The sequence below is a fragment of the Furipterus horrens genome, unplaced genomic scaffold (assembly GCF_987537825.1).
Source record: "Furipterus horrens unplaced genomic scaffold, mFurHor1.1.pri manual_scaffold_3, whole genome shotgun sequence".
Classification (NCBI taxonomy): domain Eukaryota; kingdom Metazoa; phylum Chordata; class Mammalia; order Chiroptera; family Furipteridae; genus Furipterus; species Furipterus horrens.
The window spans coordinates 22,807,842-22,830,159 of NW_028327173.1; the positions used below are offsets into that span (position 1 = coordinate 22,807,842).

The 22,318-nt window shown below is 39.7% G+C and overlaps 1 protein-coding gene and 1 pseudogene across 1 annotated transcript in view; both read right to left on the bottom strand.

The window, feature by feature from the left end:
* Positions 1-1,165: 1,165 nt before the first annotated feature.
* Positions 1,166-22,318, bottom strand: part of ZMYM6 (zinc finger MYM-type containing 6) — a 41,896-nt gene continuing 20,743 nt past the window's right edge. Inside the window, 2 exon segments of the mRNA XM_090269077.1 lie at positions 1,166-3,063; positions 6,179-6,323. Of these exon segments, the coding sequence (XP_090125203.1) occupies positions 1,232-3,063; positions 6,179-6,323 (1,977 nt within the window). The 3' untranslated portion in view covers positions 1,166-1,231.
* On the bottom strand, positions 16,962-21,222 carry LOC150014577 (3'-5' RNA nuclease TATDN2 pseudogene; annotated as a pseudogene).

Genomic DNA, 22,318 nt, shown 5'->3' on the forward strand with positions numbered 1-22,318 from the left:
GACCTCCAGTTTAAAGCCCTTAAGACAAAGGACCAGCAAGCACACTCTCCCTCTCCCCTCCCTCTTGTCCCTCTTCTCTCTCTCATTCTCTCTCTCTCTAATGCCCTTGCCTTTCCCCCAGGCACAGTTTCTTTGCCTTTCTTTGTCCTAAGCTCCAAGAGCCCTTCTTTTGCCTCTGCAACTTGCTTCCTGAGTCCATACAGCCTAGTTAGCTCACTTCTACCCCTGTGACTTTTAAAATAAACTTCCACTTATCTTCGAGTGCCTCGTCTCTGAATTCTTTTCTCAGCCAAACTGAAGGACCAAGGTCTATCATCTGGTGCTGTTCCCCATTAACACTTGCAGCTGTGGGAAGAGAGGCTTCCACAGAACAAAACTACTGGCGACTCCTGGCCCATCTGATCCTACCTGGAAATCTGTCTAGACCTGGATGGGCAAACTGGGCCAGATTCAGTCAGCTCTCTGGTTTGTTTTTGATTCCCTCCCCCTTCCACAGCTAACAATGTATGTTTGTTTACATTTTTTAATGATAAAGATTTTTAAGCTAGCTTTCAGGACACAGGAAAATTGTATGAATTCATATTTTAATGTTCAAAAATAAAAAGTTTTATTGAAACACAGCCACAATCATTTGTGTACTGTCTACAGTTGCTTTAGTGCTGCAATTGCAAAACTGGGTACTGTAGTTACCACCTATGGCCTGCAAAGCCTAAAATATTCACTATCTGGTCCCTTCCGAAAAAGGTTGCAAAACCCGGGTCTAGTGGGCCAGAGGGGTTCCCTACAGGGGTCTCAAACTCCCCTGCTGCTTTCATTTCCTGTTAACCACGCTGCTTAAATCTTTTTTTTCCACCTACCCACAACCTGCTGCAGTAGAAGGCAGGCTGGCTGAAAACTAACATGTCCTAGGTGCTTCTAAAGTCCAAGCAGTTTCAACATACAGCTGTGCTATTTATTAATTATAAATTGGGCCTTTCGTTAACTATATCTTTGTCACTAACCCAAATTATTTAATCAATCAATAAAATAGCCGAATTCTCTATGTTGGACACTTAAAATTATATACAATTATGTATAAATGTGCAATGATTAAATTCCTCAACAAAAAGAGAAAAATTATTAAAGCATTTAATCACTGAAAACATATCCACATTAGGAAATTATATTTTAGGATACTTATCTCATACAAAATATAACACGATTATAGAATCTGATAAGCAATATGCATTTACTATTCTTTCTCCTTTATTAATTTTTCTATCCTTGGAATTAAAGTTGTGACTGCAAGTCTTAGAGCAGGGCCAGAAACCAACAGATTTCTCTGTTTTGACTCGGTCAAAGCTGAAAATGTAGCATCACATAAATAAACAGTTGAAAAAGGCAATAAAAATGTCATTGCCTTTTCATGGAGTTCTGGGTAACTTGTCTTTGCTTTTATCCAAAACTGAGTAACAGACATTGATTTAAATACTGATTGTAATCCTAAATCTGAAGATAACTGTGATAGTTTTTCTTCTTCAAAGTCCTTGAGATTACTATTCTGGCGATTCATAAAAGGATTAATTATCCATAAATTTCCTGAACGCAAGTCTTCTTCTGGTGGATAACAGTCATTGAACATTTGAGAAAGTCCTTCCAGGTGCTCAAAAACAATGCTTGCAATACTCCTCATATTTAAGCTTCATGAGTTTGACAATTCGGAAAATGAAGGAAACATGTCATAATCATTCTCTTGTGTGCGCTTCATCCACATTTTTAACTTTTCCTTAAATACATCAATTTTATTATACAAATTGAAGAGTGTAGTCATAGTTCCTTGGAGACTTAAATTTAGTTCATTTATAAGTGAAAAAATATCTGATAAATAGGCCAGCCTAGCAACCCATTCCTCATCAAGAAAATACTTGGCCAAATCTGAATGCTTTTGATTTAAAAAAATTTCAATTTCATGTCGTAATTCAAATAATCTTGTTAAAATTCTCCCTCTCGATATCCAGCGTACTTCAGCATGAAGTGGTAAATTCACATGCTCAGACCCCATCTCTTCACACAAAATTGTTAACATACGTGAATTCAATGCATTGTTCTTTATAAAACTTAAAATTTGTGCTGACTGCAAAAGAATTTCATGTAAGCATGGAGACAACTTTTCTGCTGCTAAATGTTCACGGTGAATAAAACAATGTGTAAATGCCACTGTATTCATAGCAACTTCTTGAATTTTTGCCCTTAAACCAGAATACCTGCCAGTCATGCTTGCAGCCCCATCTGTACAGATACCAACACAGTGTTTCCAATTCAGAGATTTACTACCAATATATTTATTTATTACTTCAAATATTTCAAAACCAGTTATTTGAGAAGGCACTTCAATACAGCATAATAATTCTTCCTTTATATCACTACAATCATTATCAATGAAACGAATATAGCACAAAAGAAGGGTGATATTTGAGATTTCTGAAGACTCATCTATCTGAAGGGCAAACCACTTTGACTCTGTGACTTTTTGAATCAGCTGATCTTCAAGGTCTGCAGACAGTTCATCAATCCTGTGTCCAATTGTACTATTAGAAAGAGGAATGGTTTTCATTTTGTCTCCAGCACTTGAACCCAAAACTTCTGAACACATTTCTACTAAATATGGTTTAATTAACTCTTCAGCAATGGAGAATGGCTTCTTGCTCGCAACAGTTTGGAAAGCAATTAAATAAGAAGCTTTCACAAGTGACTTTTCAACTAGTAAACACTTTTCAAACGAACTGTTTTGACATTCCATTTCAAGAGATTTTTGTTCAAAGAAATCTACTGATTTGTTTTCTAATTCTGAATGTTTTGTCTTTAAATGATGAGAAAGATTTGCTGGCTTCATGTTTTCAGCAGATAAGATTTCTCCACAAATGACACATTGTGGCCTTGGTGAACTTTCTTTTGACCCCGGATAGATAATAAAACCAACTTTTAAGTATTCCTCATCATAAGTCTGAAAAATACCTATTTTTCTTTTCTTTGCAGGTGGAGAATCAGGTTCCACATCACTTTTTCCATTAGGCACAGGTAAATCTGAATGAAATATTTGAATCTGTTATTCTCAAGAATAAATTATATTATTTATGTTTTTCCCCACACATTTAAAAATTATACTTTTTTACTGTTTATCAAAGGAATACACTGAAGTTTGAACACAAACATAATACTTCCATGACACCAATGAAAACAGAATTTCTCCTCTATCCAAAGTTTGGTCATTGGCTGAAGTAAAACTGTAAGGCGTGGTACATGATCCAGCAATGCCATATATTCAGTAGATTACTGGAATTATGGAAGATTGCCCTGGCCGAGTGGCTCAGTTGGTTGGAGTATTGTCCCTTATACCAAAAGATTGCAGGTTTGATTCCTGGGCAGAGTACATACCTAGGTTGTAGGTTCTATTCCCAGGGGGTGGGGGGTTCATATGGGTCCCAATCAATGTTTCTCTCTCTCTCTCTCCCTTCCTCTCTCTCTAAAATCAATAAACATATCCTCAGGTGAGGATGTTTTTTTAAAGAATTAATTACTTTACTTTTAAAAAGTTTAGGAAAAAAGAAAAAACAAACATTGCAAAAGAGCTAACATTTGGTGAATCTAGATGAAGGGTATATTTGTGTTCACTGTGCTATATTTTCAGTCTTTCTGAATTTAGAAATTTTTTCAAATTAAAGTTGGGGAAAAATGGTTAATTATTATTTTTAAGACCCAGTGTTAACTGAGGGTGCAGAGAAATGGATGTTCTCCAGACACTGATGTTGGAGCATAAATTGATGTAATTTTTCAGAATAGTAATTTTGCAACATATATCAAAAACTTGCCCTGGCTGATGTGGCTTGGTGGATTGAATGCCAACTGCGCTGGTTTGATTCCTGGTCGGGGCACATGCCTGGGTTGCAGGCCAGGTCCCCGGTTGGGGATGCGCAAGAGGCAGCATATTGATGTTTCCCTCATACATCAATATTTCTTTCCCTCTCCTTCTCCCATTCTCCCTCCTTCTCTAAAAATAAATAAATAAAATCTTTAAAAAACAATCTGTGACAACTTTTCGATTTGTAATTTCCCTACTTAGGATTTATTCTAAGGACATAATTTGACAAGTGTACGAAGACCCATTTACACAGCTTAACTCAACATTGTTTACAATATTAAAAAGCTAGTAGTAACCTAAATGTCCACTCTTAGGGGGATAAATATGTTATATACACTGGAATCTATGTACATCTATTAAGAATTCCAACATATATTTAAATTTATATTCACACAGAATGGTTTCTCTTGCAATTCAAATGAAAAAGTAGTTTACAACAGTATATAGGAAACAATCCAATATTTAATATAGAAATTTTTTAAATGCATAAGCACACACATACTCACACATTTATTTTATTATTTTTTTAACTTTTTAAAAAATTGATTCTAATGAGAAAGGGAGGGAGAGAGGGAAAGATAGGGAGAGAGCGAGGGAGAGAAATATCGACATGAGAGAGAAACACTGATTGGTTACTTCTTGCATACATCCCAACTGGGGACTGAACCACAACCCAGTCATACGCCTGACTGGGAATTGAACCTGCAACCTTTCAGTTTGTAGGGCGGTGTCCAGCCAATACAGCCACACAGGCCAGAGCATTGTTATTTTTTTTTCATCCTCACCCAAGGACATTTTTTTTTATTGCTTCTAGAGAGAGGAGAAGGGAGAGAAAGAAATATCGATGCAAGAGAGACGCATCATTTGGTTGCCTCCCAAACACACCCTGATCAGGGATGGTTACAAGCCCAGACTGGTGATCGAATGCACAACCTAGGTATGTGCCAACTGGAAATCGAACCTGAAACCTTTCGGTTACAAGAAGATGCTCCAATCAACTGAGCCACACGGGCCATAACCATACCCACACATTTAAATGCCCACTGATCCTTTACTGCTTTCCACATGTGAAATGTGTACATAATATTAGTTCACATACACAAAGAATGTATCATTTTAACAGAAATATAAAACAATCAAATATACTGAGGAAGGAAAATGGGATTCTTCTTGACACCTACCAAAAGAAAGGTACCCTTCAGCCCCTAATGGTGTGGCTCAGTGGGCTGGGTGTCACCTCACAAACCTGAAGGTCACTGGTTCAATTATCAGTCAGGGCACATGCCTGGGTTGCAGGCCAGGTCCCCAGTTGGGGTGTGGGAGAGGCAACCAATGATGTTTCTCTCACATGTGCACATCACATTGATGTTTCTCTCTCTCTCTTTCTCCCTCCCTTCCCCTCTCTCTAAAAATGAATAAAATCTTTAAATTAAAAACAAAAAATGCTTTGAGCCCTGGCTGGCATGGCTCAATGGATTAAGTGCTGGCCTGCAAACCGAAGGGTCACCGGTTCAATTCCCAGCCAGTGCACATGCCTGGGTTGTGGGCCAGGTCCCCAGATGGGAGCACGCAAGAGGCAACCACACATTGATGTTTCTCGTCCTCTCTTCCCATCTCTCTAATAATAAATAAAATAAAATCTTTTTTTAAATGCTTAAAAAATAAAAAGACACCTAAAAGCTCATGATTACTTTTTGAAAGACTAAGTTTTTTAATGCAGTATATTCAGTGAAGTAAAATTCTCAATAAAAACAAAAATCAAAAACTGCTCTGAGCAGAGCTATGAAGGTAACTGAAAATATACAGGTAGTGGGATTAAAACCTGTAACATGGATTGAAACAACAGTTTACAGCCTTTTCAAGTATGAATTCAAATAATTTTCCTGATCACCAATACCTAAGACATACAATTATACTTTTAGTAACTGACAACATAGTGTTTAAAAAAAGAAAGAACTAAGGGTAAATCACTAATGCTTTTTTAAAAATTGTATCTTAGTAATTATAATAGTCTGTCTATACATTTGAAAAAAGGCAGCGTACACAGGTCAGGTAGGAGACGTTTGTCCACTCTACATGAACTGTTTTGTGTGAATGTGGATTCAATTTAGTAGTTATGTGTATATGACAGTTATTATAAAAGGAATAAATTAGATGTTCAAAGTATGTGATCCAAGAATTAATGTTTTCACATTTAAGAAATTGTTAACAACTCTCTTTTCCCTTCTTAAAAAAAAAGAAAATAAACATTCTTCATATAGGAAGCACAAGAACACATACCTGCCTGACATTCCTTGTGTTGTGTATGTGGCTTACAAAAGATGGCCTTGGTCTGTGTGACGGGCTTGCACAATAATGCTTTGTTCTTTAAAAGCCTGGAAGGCTGGGAAGGAAGAATTTTCAAGGCATCTGTCTGTGTACTTCCCTAGTTAAAAACAAATTCAGAAAACAAAAAATTTTTTTTTAGTATCTTATCATGGACAATACTTGCTATCAATTGAAAGGCAGCATATACCAAGAGAAATATAATTCCTCTGAAAGTGTGAATTCAGCCCTGGCTGGTGTGCCTCAGTGGATTGAGTGCCAGCCTGCAAACCAAAGGGTTGCCAGTTTGATTCCCAGTCTGGGCACATGCCTGGGTTGCATGCCAGGTCCCCAGTTGGGGGCATGCGAGAGGCAACCACACATTGATATTTCTCTTCCTCTCTTTCTCCCTCCCTTCCCCTCTAAAATTAAATAAATAAAATCTTTAAAAAAGAAAAAGAAAATGTGAATTCAATTTAAAAAAGTGACTGTGGACTTCAGGCCAAGATGGAGGCATAGGTAGATACACTTCATCTCCTTCCACAACTATAAGAAGGATTACATCAACCTCAAAACTAAAAAAAAAAAAAAAAAAAAAAAAAAAAAACAGAAAATCTAACTGCATGGAAACCCAACAAAGATATAAAGAAGTAATACTCATCCAGACAGGTAGAAAGGGAGGAGCAGGGTGGAGGATGCAGTATGGAGGCAGCAGCAGTGGTGGCAAGACAGTGGCTGTGGCCAGCTGGCGGAAAGCGCAGTCACACATTATAAAAGTTAGGAGGAACACCTGGGGAACAATCCCAGCCCTAGACCAGACCATATAGCTCATGGAAAATAAAGCCTCATTGCTTCTGACTGTGAAAACCAGTGGGGGCTGGAGAAGAGGAACAAACTGCCAGGGATTCAGCAGAGTCCGCTTGTTTAGAGGCCCTCATAGTCCTAGGATGTCCGCAGACCGACCCACTCTGGGAACCACCACCAGGGCAACAGATAGAGGGGCGCCAGTCCCATATAGGAAGCGGGTGAAGTGCCTGGAAAAAGGGAAAGTGCTGAGCAAGCGGCATTGTTCCCTCTCTGACCTCTCCCCCACGTACAGCACCACAATGATGTGAAACAGGTCACCTGTACTGATGAATGCCTAAGACTCCGCCCCTTACATTGTAACAGGTGCAGCAGCTCTACCTAAGACACAGAGGCAAACAAACACAAGAGCCTGTCAAGATGAGGAGACAGAGAAGTATGGGAATGGATCAAGGTTCCAATGGGAGAACTAAGCGACAAGGAGATAGCCAACCTAACAGATACAGAGTTCAAAACACTGGTGATACTGATGCTCACAGACCTGACAAACATGCTTGAGTACAGCAAAAGCAGAAGGGAAGAAATGAAGGCTATGCTAAGTGAAACAAAGGAAAATCCACACAAAACCAATGAGGAAGGGAAGGAAGCCGGGGTTCAAATCAACGATTTTGATCCTAAGGAAGACATGAACAGTCAACCAGTATAGAAGGAGGAAACAAGAATTGAAAAAAGTGAGGAAAGGCTTAGGAACCTCTGGGACAACTTTAAATGTGACAATATCTGAATCATAGGGGTGCCAGAAGGAGAAGAGGAAGAGTAAGAAATCAAAAACTTATGTGAAAAAATAATGAAGGAAACTTCCCTAATTTGGTGAAGGAAATAGATATACAAGTCCAGGAAGCACAGAGCCCCAGACAAGCTAGACCCAAAGAGGACCACACCAAGATACATCATAATTAAAATGAGAATCTTAAAAGCATCAAGAGGAAAGCAGAGAGTTACCTACAAAGGGGTTCCTGTAAGACTGTCAGCTGATTTCTCAAAAGAAACTTTGCAGGCAAGAAGTATTCAAAGTGATGAAAGGTAAAGATCTACAACCAGGATTACTCTATCCAGCAAAGCTATCATTTAGAATAGAAGGGCAGATAAAATGCTTCCCAGACAAGGTAAAGCTAAAGGAGTTCATCATCACCGAGCCATTATTATATGAAATGTTAAAGGGACTTATTCAAGAAAAAGAAGATCAAAACTATGAACATTAAAAGGACAACAAATGCACAACTATCAACAAATGAATTTTAAAAAATTCAACTAAGCAAACCAGAATAGAAACAGAATCATAGGTATGGGGATCATTTGGAGGGTTATCAGCTGGGAGGGGGAAGGGGGAGAAATGGGATTAAGAAGCATAATTGGTAGGTACAAAATAGACAGGGGGATGTTAAGATTAGTGTAGGAAAGGGTGAAGCCAAAGAACTTATATGCACAACCCATGGACATGAACTAAGGGGCGGTGGGATTTTGGAGGGAAGAGGGGTACTACACAGGGGGGGGGGCAAAGGGTAAAATATTGGGAGAACTGTAATAGCACAACTAATAAAATATACTTAAAAAAAGAAAAACGTGCCCTGGCTGCTGTGGCTCAGTGGATTGAGCGTCGGCCTGCGAGCCAAGTGTCGCTGGTTCGATTCCCAGTCAGGGCACATGACTAGGTTGCACGTCAGGTCCCCAGTTGGGGGCGCAAGTGAGACGCAACCACACCGTGATGTTTCTCTCCCTCTCTTTCTCCTTTCCCCTCTCTCTAATAAAATAAAATAAACAAACAAATTAATGAATTTAAAAAAACTGAACAAACAACTTTACTTTAAAAAAAGAAAAAGAAAAAAGTGACTGTGGAAAATATATACTAATTCCTAATTCTTTTAATCAGTATTAGTTCCATTTACTGACTTTTAAAATTACTCTGCCTATAGTAACTACAATGAAAAAATCTTTGCTGATTAGGACAAGTGACTATTCAGAAAAATTAGATCCGACTTCAGACTAAATGCAAAAATATATTCCACATCAAGTAACGACCTCAACATGAAAAATATTAACTTGAAGTCACTGGAAAACTTTCAAATGACCAGAACAAGAAGCAAGTGTTCTTAAATAAAAGACGAGTTAAAAACAAAGCAAAAAAAAGATAGACACATCTGACTACCTTAAATTATTTTTGCAAAGGTCTTTATAACACAAAGTTGAAGGATAAGCAACAGAGTGGGAGAATGCATTTGATTTTTTTTTTTTTCATTTAGTTAGTATTTACTATAAGCCAGGCACTGTTTTAAGCCCTGGGGATACAGCAGGAAACAAGACAAAATCCTTCTTTCATGGGCCTTACATTCTAGAGGGAGGCACAGAAAATAAACAAGTAAAACAAATATATAATGTATAATTTTAGGTAATGATCAAGTGATGTGAAAGAAATAAAGTAGGGTTAGGGAACGAAGAGAGGCAGTGTGAAGGAAGGGTAATTTTGGAGTAAACAATTGAGCAGAGACATTCTGAATATTCAAAAGAACAAGTCACGCAAAGGCCTGAGGTCAGAGGACTCCAGGAAGAGGGATTATAGGTGCAAAAGCCCTGAAAGAGGAAAGAGCTTGGCCAGCTTTGGGAATGTCAACAAGAACAGGCTGAAATAAGTAAGCAGGGGCTAGAATGACACATTTGGAGAGGTAGGCAGAAGCCAAATTCTACAGGATCTGGAAGGTCTGAGTTTTTTTAAAAATTAGGACTGTATTTTAAGTGTGATGAAAAGTCACTGGCAGGCATATTTAAATTTATGTTTAAAATAGATAATAGATGCAGTGAATTATGTAATAATTCAAAGGTATAAAAGTATATACATAAAAAGTAAGTTTTCCATGCCTGTCTGCCATCAATACAGACTCTACCCTGAACACATACACTCTTCTCAAGTTCTTATACATTCTTCCAGAGATGATCTGTCAGTGATTTTCAATAGGTATATCACAATTTTTAAAACATGCAATACATCACTATTTAGCCAGGGGCACTGACCTCTTCTCCCTTAGATTGTCCCCACCCCCCCCAAAAAAAAATAAGTTGCTTCTGACCACAAATGATATATTATTAGCAAGGTTCTGCACCGTGCATTGTCACTTAGCAAACTGTCTTGGAGGTATACAGTATTCCCTCACTTTTCGGAGGTATTACGTTCTAGACCCAGCTTCACGGCCTTATCCACCACAGAGTGATGGATTTCATCAGGAGAGAATCCCTTGTAATCATGGACCAATTCTGGCCACAATTTTTTCCAGCTGGCATTCAAAGTCTCACTCTTCATCTTCTTTATGGCCTTTTGAATATTTTGGAGACACGATGCAATTTTGTACTCACACCAGTACGCCTTTAGCGAGAAGTCTTCATCCGAGTCCATAACTTCAACGAGGTTTTGCAGGGCGTTTCAAGTGTAGAGCGCCTTAAAAGCGTGACTAACGCCTTGATCCATTGGCTGAATGACTGATGTGGTGTTAGGCGGCAAGAAGTCTATATGGACGCTATCATGTGTCAGGTCGACAGCATGGCCTCCAGCATTACCCATTATCAGAAGCACTTTGAAATCAAGGCCTTTCTCTGCCAGATAAACCTTAACCTCCAGGATAAAACATTGATGAAACCAATCAGTCGTGAGGAGTTTCGTGATCCAAGCCTTAAGGTTGTGCATCTGGTACACAGGCAATACATTCTTGTTTTTGTTTTTTAGGGCCTTTGGGTTCTTGGACTTATAAATACGCTGCTAAACGATCATACAGTTGCTTGGTCTTCTTCTGGATGGTGTTTGTATCCAGCGAGATATTCTTTTTTCTGCAATCATTTATCCATACAGCTAATGCTGACTCCATCTTCACCATGATCTTATTGCGGGAATAACCACCCTCTTTGCTGTTTTGTTGAAAGTCACTGATGCCATAGACCTGATATTCTTCTCGTCCTTCTTTATATAGCAAACCGTAGACTCATCGATCCCGTAATGGCAGCCAACAGACGCATAGCTTCTTCTTTCCTTCAACATGTCGAGAAGTTCCACTTTCTCTTTTATGGTAAGCATCTTCCTCTGGCACTTGGGTTCACTGCCAGAATCCTTAGAAAATGCAGAACGTTTGGGTGGCATCACAGGCTTTGCAATAAATTCAGCCTTTAAGGAAAATTTCACAAAACACAACACCACAGAGCAAAACTACGCACAGCAATCGGAGGTTGGAGTGAAGTGGACAAGGCGAGATGCTGAACGTATGCGCATAGTGAGGGATAGCAGACAAACTGATGCTACAGTTACTGAGTCAATAAGTGCCCAGGATACACAAGACAATGCTCTGGTTGGTCGCCCTCCATCAATCAGCCAATCGTATACAATCTCACGTAGGCAAACGAGCTCGAGTGTACATCTCGTTTTCAGTGTAATGTATGTGTTCGTCCCCCCCAACAAACATATTGTAAACAGTGTGCAGTATTTTATTTCGATTTAATATTCTTTTAATGTTAAAATCATTTATTATATTTTTATATATTTTTTGAAAATTTTTAGGCAAAAATCATTAAAATCATAAATACTATGCATATAAATACGTATACGGTACCACAAAATCCCGCGATATGGCGAAAAATCCGCGATAAATAATTAAATATAGTATTTTTAAAAATCCCACGATACAGTGAGGCCACGATAAGTGAACCGCGATATAGAGAGGGACTTCTGTACTACATAACTTTGTATAAAGCTGCCTCCTAAAGGTTTTATACACTGAATTTTTCGCAGGTAACCTGAAGTGTCTCTGCTGTTGAACATTCAAATGTTACAAATCTTTTACTGTTATAAACAATGCTGCAATGACTATCCTTACACATAAATTAAATCTACATGTGCTATTAATCTATATAAGAAGGTCTTGTAAGTACTGTTTGGTGGGTTAAGAGTACCGTTATTTTTCACTCCATAAGGCGCACTTTTTTCCCCCAAAAGTGGGGGGAAACGTCTGTGCGTCTTATGGAGCAAATATTGCGTCAGAGACCATGATGTCGGCAGTGGTGACAGCTGTTAGAAGAGGAAGCGGTGGGCCCACACAAAACCCCTGGGGACACTTAAATGTCCCACTTTACGGCTGAATCTCAGGGCATCTGGTCAGTATGAAGATAGCGAAGAAAGTGATATCAGTGATTGTGAGCATCCGAGCTTCATAAATTCTGACACCAGCGATGATGAGTTCTTGGGGTTCCCAGAAAACTACAAGAGTACTTGAACCTTAAAGTCTCTCCTCATTTGTTAACCACAGTGATGGTGGTTCTTAATACTGCTGTTGACTGCTGTTCATTTTACATGGTTGAAATATTATTGTTATATTTTATTAAATATTTTAGTACACCTTTTGGTTCAGAATATTTTTTTTCTTGTTTTCCTCCTCTAAACCTAGGTGTGTCTTATGGTCAGGTGTGTCTTATAGTGTGAAAAATATGGTATATTAAAATCTGTATGTTACAAATTTTAATTGTGATGGTACTGCCAAATTGCTTTCCATATAAGTCATATCAAATTAAATGACCTTCAGCAATGTACGTGAGCCTGTTTCCCAACACTCTAGTCAACACAGTATTATCAGACTTTTAGCTATTTCTCAGTAAGTGAAAAATTATCTAATTGTGGTGGCATTATGCCCTGGCCAAGTGGCTCAGTTGGTTGGAGCATCGTCCCATCCACCAAAAGGTTGCAGGTTTGATTCCAGATCAGGAAATGTGCCTGGGTTGCGGGTTCATTCCCCCGGTTGGGGCGCGAGCAAGCAGCAACTGATCAATTTTTCTCTCTCATATCGATGTTTCTCTCTCTCTCTCTCCCTTCCTCTTCTCTAAAATCAATAAACATATCCTCACTGAAGATTTTTTTTAAATCTTAATAGTGTCATTAGGTATTTTTCATGGTTAAGCATTACTTGTATTTCTTCTTTTGCGAACTGTATATTCATATCTTTTACCCTGTTTTCCTTTATCCCTTATCTTTTAAAGAATTCTGTGCAGCTTTTTTTGAATGGGTAATGTAACATGTGACATAAAATTAAGATTCAAATTGTAAACAGTGAAAAAATAATTCCCTCTTAAAACTCTCCCTCAGTTGTTCAGTTCTCCACAGAGACACCATTGTTATCTATTTATTGCCTGCCTTCCAGAGGTATTATATATATATAAAGGCATGTGTTGTTTTTAAAGTAGAAATGGCAGTATGCTATACAGTTTTGCACCTTTTTTTCTTATTTACATATAAGACTGCTCTATGTTTGTACATATAGAGCTGCCTCACTCTTTTTAACTGCATAGTATTCCAATGTATGGACATAATGTTTAATTTAACTATAGTCCCAACAGAACCACAGTGTGTTCTTGTGCAGGGGACTCCACCTACCAGGCCATGTGACTAAGTGTGAGATTGGAGAGGGGTGCATTTCAGGCTCTACCCATGTAGGGCTATTTTTTTCTAATTAGTATTATACAATAACTCAGGATGAACTCACAGTGGCCCTGATCACTAATAAAACAATTAGGTTGTTTTCAAGTTTCTGCTCTGAACAATGCTGCAATTATTATCTATGCACATATTTCATTTCATGTATGCGCAAAATATATATGAAAAATAAATTCCTTAAAATTGAGTTCCTGAGTAAAATAGTAGTTACATTTTAAATTTCAACAGGTTTTAACTAAATTGCCCTCTGAAGCAGTTTTAACCACTGCTATTAGAAATATGTAAAAATACCTTAACAATATTGTCAATCATATTTTTCTTTGCCAAACTGATAAAACTGTAGTTCTAACTGGCATTTCTCTAATTTTGAAGTTAAATATCTCTGCATAGGCCTAAAAACTATTTTGTATTTCCTAGTCTATAATCATACTTCTGCTCACTCTCCTAATGGAAAGTGGGTCTTTTTAATGATTCATCAAAAACTCTTTACATATAAAAAGAAAACTAGCCTATAATAACATAAATTGCAACCTTTTCATTTTTTTCATTTGTCTTGACTTTGAAACGTAATTGAAGTTCCCGACACATGTCTTATGGTTTCTGGATTTTACGGAATATTTAGACTTTTCCCACTTCTGCATTAAAATTCTTTCCTATATATTTTCCTAGTACTTTTAGTGGTTTTTACACTTAAGTCTTTTCTCCATCTGGTGTTCATTTGGGATTAACTTGTGAGATATAAATCCAACAATATCTTTTTCCATATGTCTACTCAGTTGCCACACTATTTATTGAATAATCTAGATTTCCTCTACTGATCAAAAATGCCACTTTTATTATTTCTAAATTCCCATATATATTTAGACCTATTTCTAGACTTCCTTTCTACTGAGTTTGTCCACCTATTCACAGCTTCAGTATCAGTTTTTTTAACTATGCAACTTCATAAAACTTGTAGTTTTCCTATAATTTTGCAAACTAGCTCTTCCTCTTCTTCATTGTTTTTCAGAATTTCATTGAAGGTGGTTAAGCATTGGAGTTACACAATCTGATTTGTTTTAAGGTCATTCTGGAAACAGAATGAAGAAAAAAAACTGCAAAGGGCAAGACTGCTAGCAGGAAGACACGTAGGTCATTGCAAAAATCCAGAAGAAAGGTGATGGTGTCTCAAGCTAAGGAGGCAGTGAGTAAGGAACACTGGAGAGGAAGCCTGGGAGGAATTAAAGGGTCTTGTTGTAGACATACTGCTTGAGAGAGCTATTAATCATCTAAATGTTCAGTAGGCAGTTGGATACATGAATCTAGAACTCAGATGTCAGGGCAAAAGAAATAAAAACTGGGAATCAGCCACCACCTAGGTGGTGTTTAAAACCACAAGAATGAAAATGAGTCCTGCAGGAAGTATGTAGATTGAGAAAAGGGACAAGTATGATGACCTGGAATTGAAGAATGCATTTTAAGAAGAAAGGAAAAATCAACTGTGTCAAATGTTACTGAAAAGATGAGAATAAAAACTGAAAATTGCCATTGAATGTGGCAAAATAGAAACTTGATAGTGTCCCTGACTGGGAGTTTCAGTTAAATGATGCAGACAAAAGCCTGACTAGAGTGAACTAAGAAAAGACAACATAAGAAAATGGAGGCAGCAGGTAGAGGCCACCTTTAGGGAAGTCTCTCCAAAATGGAGAGCAGAGAAATGGGACATTGGCTAGAGGGCTATGGTGTTAAAAAGGATTTTTTTCAAGAAGCATGACTGCATGTTTTCGTGTTGATTAAAATGATGACTAGAAGGGGGCCGGGGGTCAATCCAGAATATGTAAAGAAATTCTATAGTTCAATAAGAGAGACAATTCAATACAAAAATAGAGAAAAATTAAAAAGAATAAAATTCAAATAATCAAAACTGAAATAAACGCAAACTCACTAGTACACAGTGACATGCAAAATAAAACAAAAAGATATTACTAAACAGACCAGCAGAAAATGTTTAAATCTGACAACATTAAATGATAGTGAGGCTGTGGGAAAGAAGTACAATCGTAAGTTGTTGGTGGCAATAAATACTGGAATGGCCTCTCTACAGAGCAATTTAAAAACTAAAAATGCAAATATGCTTCAACCCCCAAATTCCTCTTTTCCTTACCTACACTAGACAAACACTTGCACACGTGCACAAGGAGATATCTACAAAGATAGTCATTGTGGCAGAGATTTTTAATAGCGAAAAACTGGGAGCAACCTAACATTTATTAATTGGGCAATGGACAAATAAAATGTGGTACCTACATACAATAAAATACTATAGAAAAGTCAGTAGGAATGTGCCAGATCTATTAGGTATCACATGGATTTTTTAAAAACAGTATTAAATATTTTCCATGGACTTGTATATATGAATGTGAAAAATTAAAAATGGTCTTAAAGGACACACACCAAACTCCTCATAACATTTACATCTAGGAATATAAAAAGTGATTGATTATTTTTTAAAGATTTTATTTATTTTTGTTTTTAGAAAGAGGGGAAGGAAGAGAGAAAGAGAGGGAAAGAAACATCAATGTGTAGTTGCCTCTTGTGCGCCCCCAACTGGGGGCCTGGCCCGCAACCTAGGCGTGTGCCCTGACTGAGAATCAAATCAGCAACCTTTGATTCACAGGCCGGTGCTCGATCCATTGAGCCTTACCAGCCAGGGAAAAAAGTGACTAATTTTTTTAAAAAGAAAATAAAAAGGTAGGATGAAAAAAAACTGTGAGCAAATAAGCCAAATCTGTCGATGGTTAATTCTGGATGGCAGGAACACAGAAGATCAGGAGTTGGCAAAGTATTTGGCTCTGGGCCAAGTCCAGCCCATCACCTATTTTTGTAAATAAAGTTTTATTGGAACACAGCCACTTACTGCACTGCAACAGCAGAGGTAGAGTTGAACAGATACCATGTGGCCTGAAAAGCTCAAAATATTAACTATCTAGACCTTTATGTTAAAAAAATTTGCTGACCTTTACATGTTTTCTTCTTTGTACGTTCCTGTATCTTCCCATTCCACCAATTTAAGACCATTTAAATAACTTGAAGGAGATTCACACTAAAGTCCTGGGGGGAAAGGGGGGGGGGGTTCTAAATCTGACATTAAAAAAAATCAAAGAGTACTACACTATTTGTTATTATTATACTTTTTTAGATCTAATTGAAAATTTTATTCTGTAACATAGTGTAAATCACTAGTTAAAGTAAATTATAGAAGGACTCCACATAGGGAAAACATATATGGGGTAGGACTAAAGTAGCTTTACCGTTGTGAGTACATGAAACACAGAGTTTATTCTTGTATTATTATTTATTAATTATTGTATTTTTTCCATATGAACTTTTGCCAACCCTATTATAGGGCAGTCACATTTAATATGAGAGATGTTTCTGAAAACAATGAATCATTAAAAACTAACACAATTTAAGACTAGTTGTCCCATACAACTTGGAATAGAGCATGTCCAAGCTGACACTGGGTCAGCTTCAATTCCCAGTCAGGGCACATGCCTGGGTTGCAGGCCAGATCCCCAGTTGGGAGCATGCAAGAGGCAACCAATCTCTTGCACACTGACGTTTCTCTCCCCCTCTTTCTCCTCTCCTTCCTCTCTCTAAAAATAAAATAAATATTTTTTAGAAAAAGAAAGAAAGAAAGATAGACAACTTGGAACAGAGCATGTCCAAGCTGACACTGGGTATCAATGAAACCCTCCTCTAGGTTTGGCTCCAATGGCTCTTAGGCAGGGACCTAGATACGCGTCCTTTACAAGAATGGGGTGGCAACTCCTGCTAGAATGTTCTTTTTTACTTTACCTGCTCTTCTTCTAAGCTTCTAGAGAAATGAAGTGAGTGATAATTCTGGGATCTGCTTTCCTCTGGAGGTATTCTGGGAGCTCACTGTAGAGTTGAGAAAATTATCGCTCAGGAAAGCCCAGGTTGCTCTTCCCAGCCAACAATGTGTTATTGCTGCTGCTGCCCATGTAAGGGTAGCTAGAAAGCTGGGACTACTGGTCCAATAGCTAATGCAGTCACACCAATAACTACTGTACAAATGAGCTAGGTACATGACATAGTCAATGGGGAAGGCAGAAGGCTCTGGAACTATTACAAGTTTCACTGGGACTTGCAGTCAAGATGGCGGCACAGACAGACACAGCTCGCCTCCTTGCACAACCACATCAAAATTACAACTAAAATATAGACAATCATCCTTGGAACCATCAGAAATCAAGTTGAATGGAAGTCTGACAACTACAGAATTAAAGAAACCACATCCATCTAGCTGACAGGAGGGGTGGACATGCAGAATGGCTGGTCCAACATCCACGTGTGGCGGATAAAAATTCAGGAGGGATATCTCAGGAACAAGGAGTCCCAGCGTTACACCAGGCCCTGGAGCCCAGGGTTCCAGTGCCAAGAAGATAAGTCCCCACAACTTCTGGCTGCAAATCCAGCAGGGATTAAGTCGGTGGAAGAAACTTCTGGAGTCCCAAGCTGTTGCTCTAAAAGAACCCGCACATGGACTTACTCAGACTCACTGCCTCTGAGCTCCAACACTGGGGTAGCAGCTTGAAAGGCACCAGTGGCAAACAAGGAGGAACTGAAATGTCTGGCATCAAGGTGAGAGCTGAGGGACAGCTTTCTCCCAGACAGAATGGTGAGCAGAGGCCATTGTCCCTTTTCTGAACCCTCACCCCACAAACCACAGAGCTGGCAGGCAGGTGCCATATCTGAGACTCCATCAACCTAACACCATTTGCCCTGCCCTGGAGATGCCTGAGACTGTGTCCCACCCAAGCTGTTAACAGTGACTTTTCCATATGAATTACTGGTCTTGGCTCATGCTTCACAACTTCCTAAATCCTCTCAAATAAGCAACAGCTGGCCTCAGTGAGCCCCTACCCCCTGTATCTCTTGCTAAGTGGCCCCAGGCCCAGCACTGGCAGCAGCCAGCCTAAATTCAGTTTGGCTCTGCCTGGGAATTTCTAAGCCCAGCACAAGTAGCAGCCATCTCAGATTTCTCTATAGCTCATGTAGGGTCCCAGGCAAAACACAGGTGGGGGCTGACCTTTACCTGCACTACCCAGGAAACTCCAGAGCCTGTGCACCCAGGTGACAGCTACAGACCACGCTGGAGCACCACCACCTTGCACCTACAGAGCAGATGCTCCACAGAGCGGAGACTGGTGGTAAGTGGTCATAGCCAGTCCTTGCAGCTGACTGGCTTGGGTAAATCCCTCCCACTGACCTGCCAAAAGCAACCAAGGCTCAACTACAAGAGGAGAACGTACTCAGCCCACATGAAGGGCACATCTCGAGTACCCAGCTTGGGTGACAGGGGAGGCTGTGCCACTGGACCCTACAGGACACCTACTACATTAGGCCATGCTACCAAGACAGGGATTCATAGCAACTCTACCTAATACATACAAACAAACACAGGAAGGCTGTCAAAATGAGGAGACAAAGAAACATGCCTCAAATGAATGAAAAGATCAAAACTCCAGAGAAAGAACTACACAAAATGGAGGTAAGCAATCTATCAGATGCAGAGTTCCAAAACTGGTTACAAGGATGCTCAGGGAACTTTGAGGACCTACCTCAAGAGCATAAAAAAGATCCAGTCAGAAATGAAAGATACACTAATTAAAATAAAGAACAATTTACAGGTAAACAACAGTAGAGTGGATGAAGTTGATAATAAATCAATGATTTGGAACATAAGGAACCAAAAAACAACCAATAAGAACAAGAAAAAAGAATCCAAAAATAAATGAGGATCATGTAAGCAGCCTCTGGGACAACGTCAAGCATTCCATCATTCGCATCATACGGGTGCCAAAAGGAGAAGAGAACAAGCAAGAAACTGGAAATCTATTTGAAAAAATAATGGAAGAAAGCCTCCCTAATTTGGTGAAGGAAATAGACATGCAAGTCCAGGAAGCACAGAGTCCCAAACAAGATGGATGCAAAGAGGCCCACTCCAAGACACATCATAATTAAAATGCCAAAGGTTAAAGATAAAGAGAATCTTAAAAGCAGCAAGAGAGAAGAAGTTAGTTACCTACAGGGGAGTTCCCATAAAATTGTCAGCTGATTTCTCAAAAGAAACTTTGGAAGCTAGAAGGGATTGGCAAGCAATATTCAGTCATGAAAGGCAGGGACCTACAGCCAAGATTTGCTCTACCCAGCAAAGATACCATTTAGAATCAAAGGGAAGATAAAGAGCTTCCCAGACAAGGTAAAATTAAAGGAGTTCATCATATCCAAGTCATTATTATATGAAATGTTAAAGGGACTTAAGAAAAAGATAAAAATTAACAATAAAATGGCAAGAAATACAAATGTATTAACAATTGAATCTAAAAAACAAACTAAGTAAATAGGAAGAACAGACAGAATCGTGGATACAGAGAGCTTTTGATGGCTGCCAGATGGAAGGGGGATGTCAGGAGAATGGCTGAAGAGGTGAGGGGGTTAAGAAGCACAAACAGGTAGGTACAGAATAGCCATGGGGATGAAAAGTACAGTATAGGCAATGGAGTAGCCAAAGAACTTATACACATGACCCATGGACGTGAATAATGGTGTGGGGACTGCCTGAGGGAGTGGGGGTGCTGGGTGGAGGGTGGCAAAGGGGGAAAATTGGGACAACTGTAATAGCATTATCAATAAAATATAATCTAAAAAAAAAAGTAAGTTTCAATGAGATGGGCTCCTCCTAAGAGAAAGTGACTGTGAAGACCTCATCCACACTGGGCCAGTCACTCACTGAAGAGGTGTGTCCTATCACCACCTCCCTTCTTCAGGCTTTTTCGGCTTTCTAAATGAGAGTCCGAGTCACCCAAAAACTCTGGTGGTGGAGAGTGTGTAGCAGTAACTGTCCTTCCGTCACCGAGTGGCTTCTCGCCGGGTTTCTCCTGAGGGTATAGCACCACTCTCCTGTCACAGAAGCTGCTCCTCTCCACAGCCTTTTGTTCCTTCTACTCTGACCTCTGGGGCTGACTCTTTCTCTTTCTGAGGAGCAGACACAGTGGTACTTTTGGCTGGTCGTTCTCTGCAGCTCGGACACTCTGCTGTGTCTGGTTTTGCCCCAGCAGCAGGATCTCCCTTCCTTTCTGGCATGGGCTTTGCCAGAATGGCCTGGACAGACTTCAGATAGGTCATTATAGAGCCTTGGTCTCAAAGTCTTTCCTTCTTCCTCTCTGAACTTTGTTTGGTTCCCCAATTGTATGGTTTTGACTCAAGAGCTCCTGGAATTACAAGGACTACGTTTGGAATTAACAGTAAGGCTGCAGGTTTTCTCCTCCAGAAAAGCCATTTCTTCTAGAGAGGAGTTGGCAGGCCACAGAGGGGATCAGCCTGACAAAAGGAACCACTGTGTGCTCCAAATCAGGCAGCCATTGGGAGCAGCCCCACCCACACCTATGCCAGAGGAATGGGAGGAGGATGAGGAGGAATTTTTGCAGTGGGATGAGTCCCAGGACAACCCCAGTATGCAGGCCACATAGTCCTCCTTCTGGGCTGTTAGGTGCTTGGGGCTGCTGCCCCCTCCGGAACTCGGCGCAGAGCTATGAGCTGGCCCTCTGGAGAGGGCCCCATCACAGTGCTTGCGGAAACACCCTGCCAACATGCTGTTCCAATGGTCCTTGAACTTGCGCAGCTTCCACACCATGGGCACCTTTCCTCTTTCTTTCCATTGCCCGTTACAGTTCTCTAGGTTTCAGAGATGGCAAAACGCTTCGGAAATGTCAAAATGCTGCAAGATTTACTAAAGGCTTTAGTTCACTTTCCAAGCTCACAAGGTGTTTCTGCAATTACCAGATGCTTCAGTTTATACAGTGCTACTTTGGAGATGCCAAAGCATTTAGAAGACTGCAAGTGCTTTAAGGTCTACACCTGACAGCCGGAGCTGCAGCCCTTGGGCAGGCCTGTGGCCTGGAGGTCTGTATTTGATGGCGGCTACAGGGCAGGGCTGGGTCGGCGTGTGGCCCTCCCTGCTCCCACAGCCATGCCAGGACGGCTGCCCCTTCTAACCCTTTGCCACCACAGCCCCAACTGCCTGCTCATCGACCACCCCAATCCTGTGGCCTCCATCAGAGATCTGACTTCACAGAGCCTTTGTTTTTCTAATTCTAGCAAGGCTTCCTTTATTAATTAATGGGTATCAACCCAAGCAAAATTTCAACATCCCCTTCATCAGCCTTGCACAAATTTACCTTCTTTACCACTTTCGCATTCTTTATTAGGAGGGGTTATGTTGTCTTCCAAGTTAAAGCCTCTTTAAATTATGGTAAACTTTAAATGTTTTGATGGTAGCTTTAGAGTTAGCAGATATAGCTTGCCTGCTCATGTTTATATTCTTAATGCCTTGGTGGGCTTTAAAATCGGAAAACCAGAGCAGGCTGGGTGGAGGGGGGCAGAAGGAAAAATTGGGACAACTGTAATAGCATAAACAATAAAATATTCTTTAATAAAATTGGAAAACTGGCTATGACTTGAAGTAAACCTTTTTGTTTCACTGCCACCTCCTTTCAAATCATCAAAATTACTTCATACCCTGAATGGTGTGGCTCAGTGGGCTGGGCGTCATCCTGCAAATCTAAAGGTCACCAGTTTGATTCCCAGTCACGGCACATGCCTGGGTTGTGGACCAGGTCCCTGAGAGGGGACGTGCAAGAGGCAACCGATTGATGTTTCTCTTGCACACTGATGTTTCTCTCCCTTCCTTCCTCCCTCCCTTCTCCTCTCTCTAAAAATAAATAAATAAA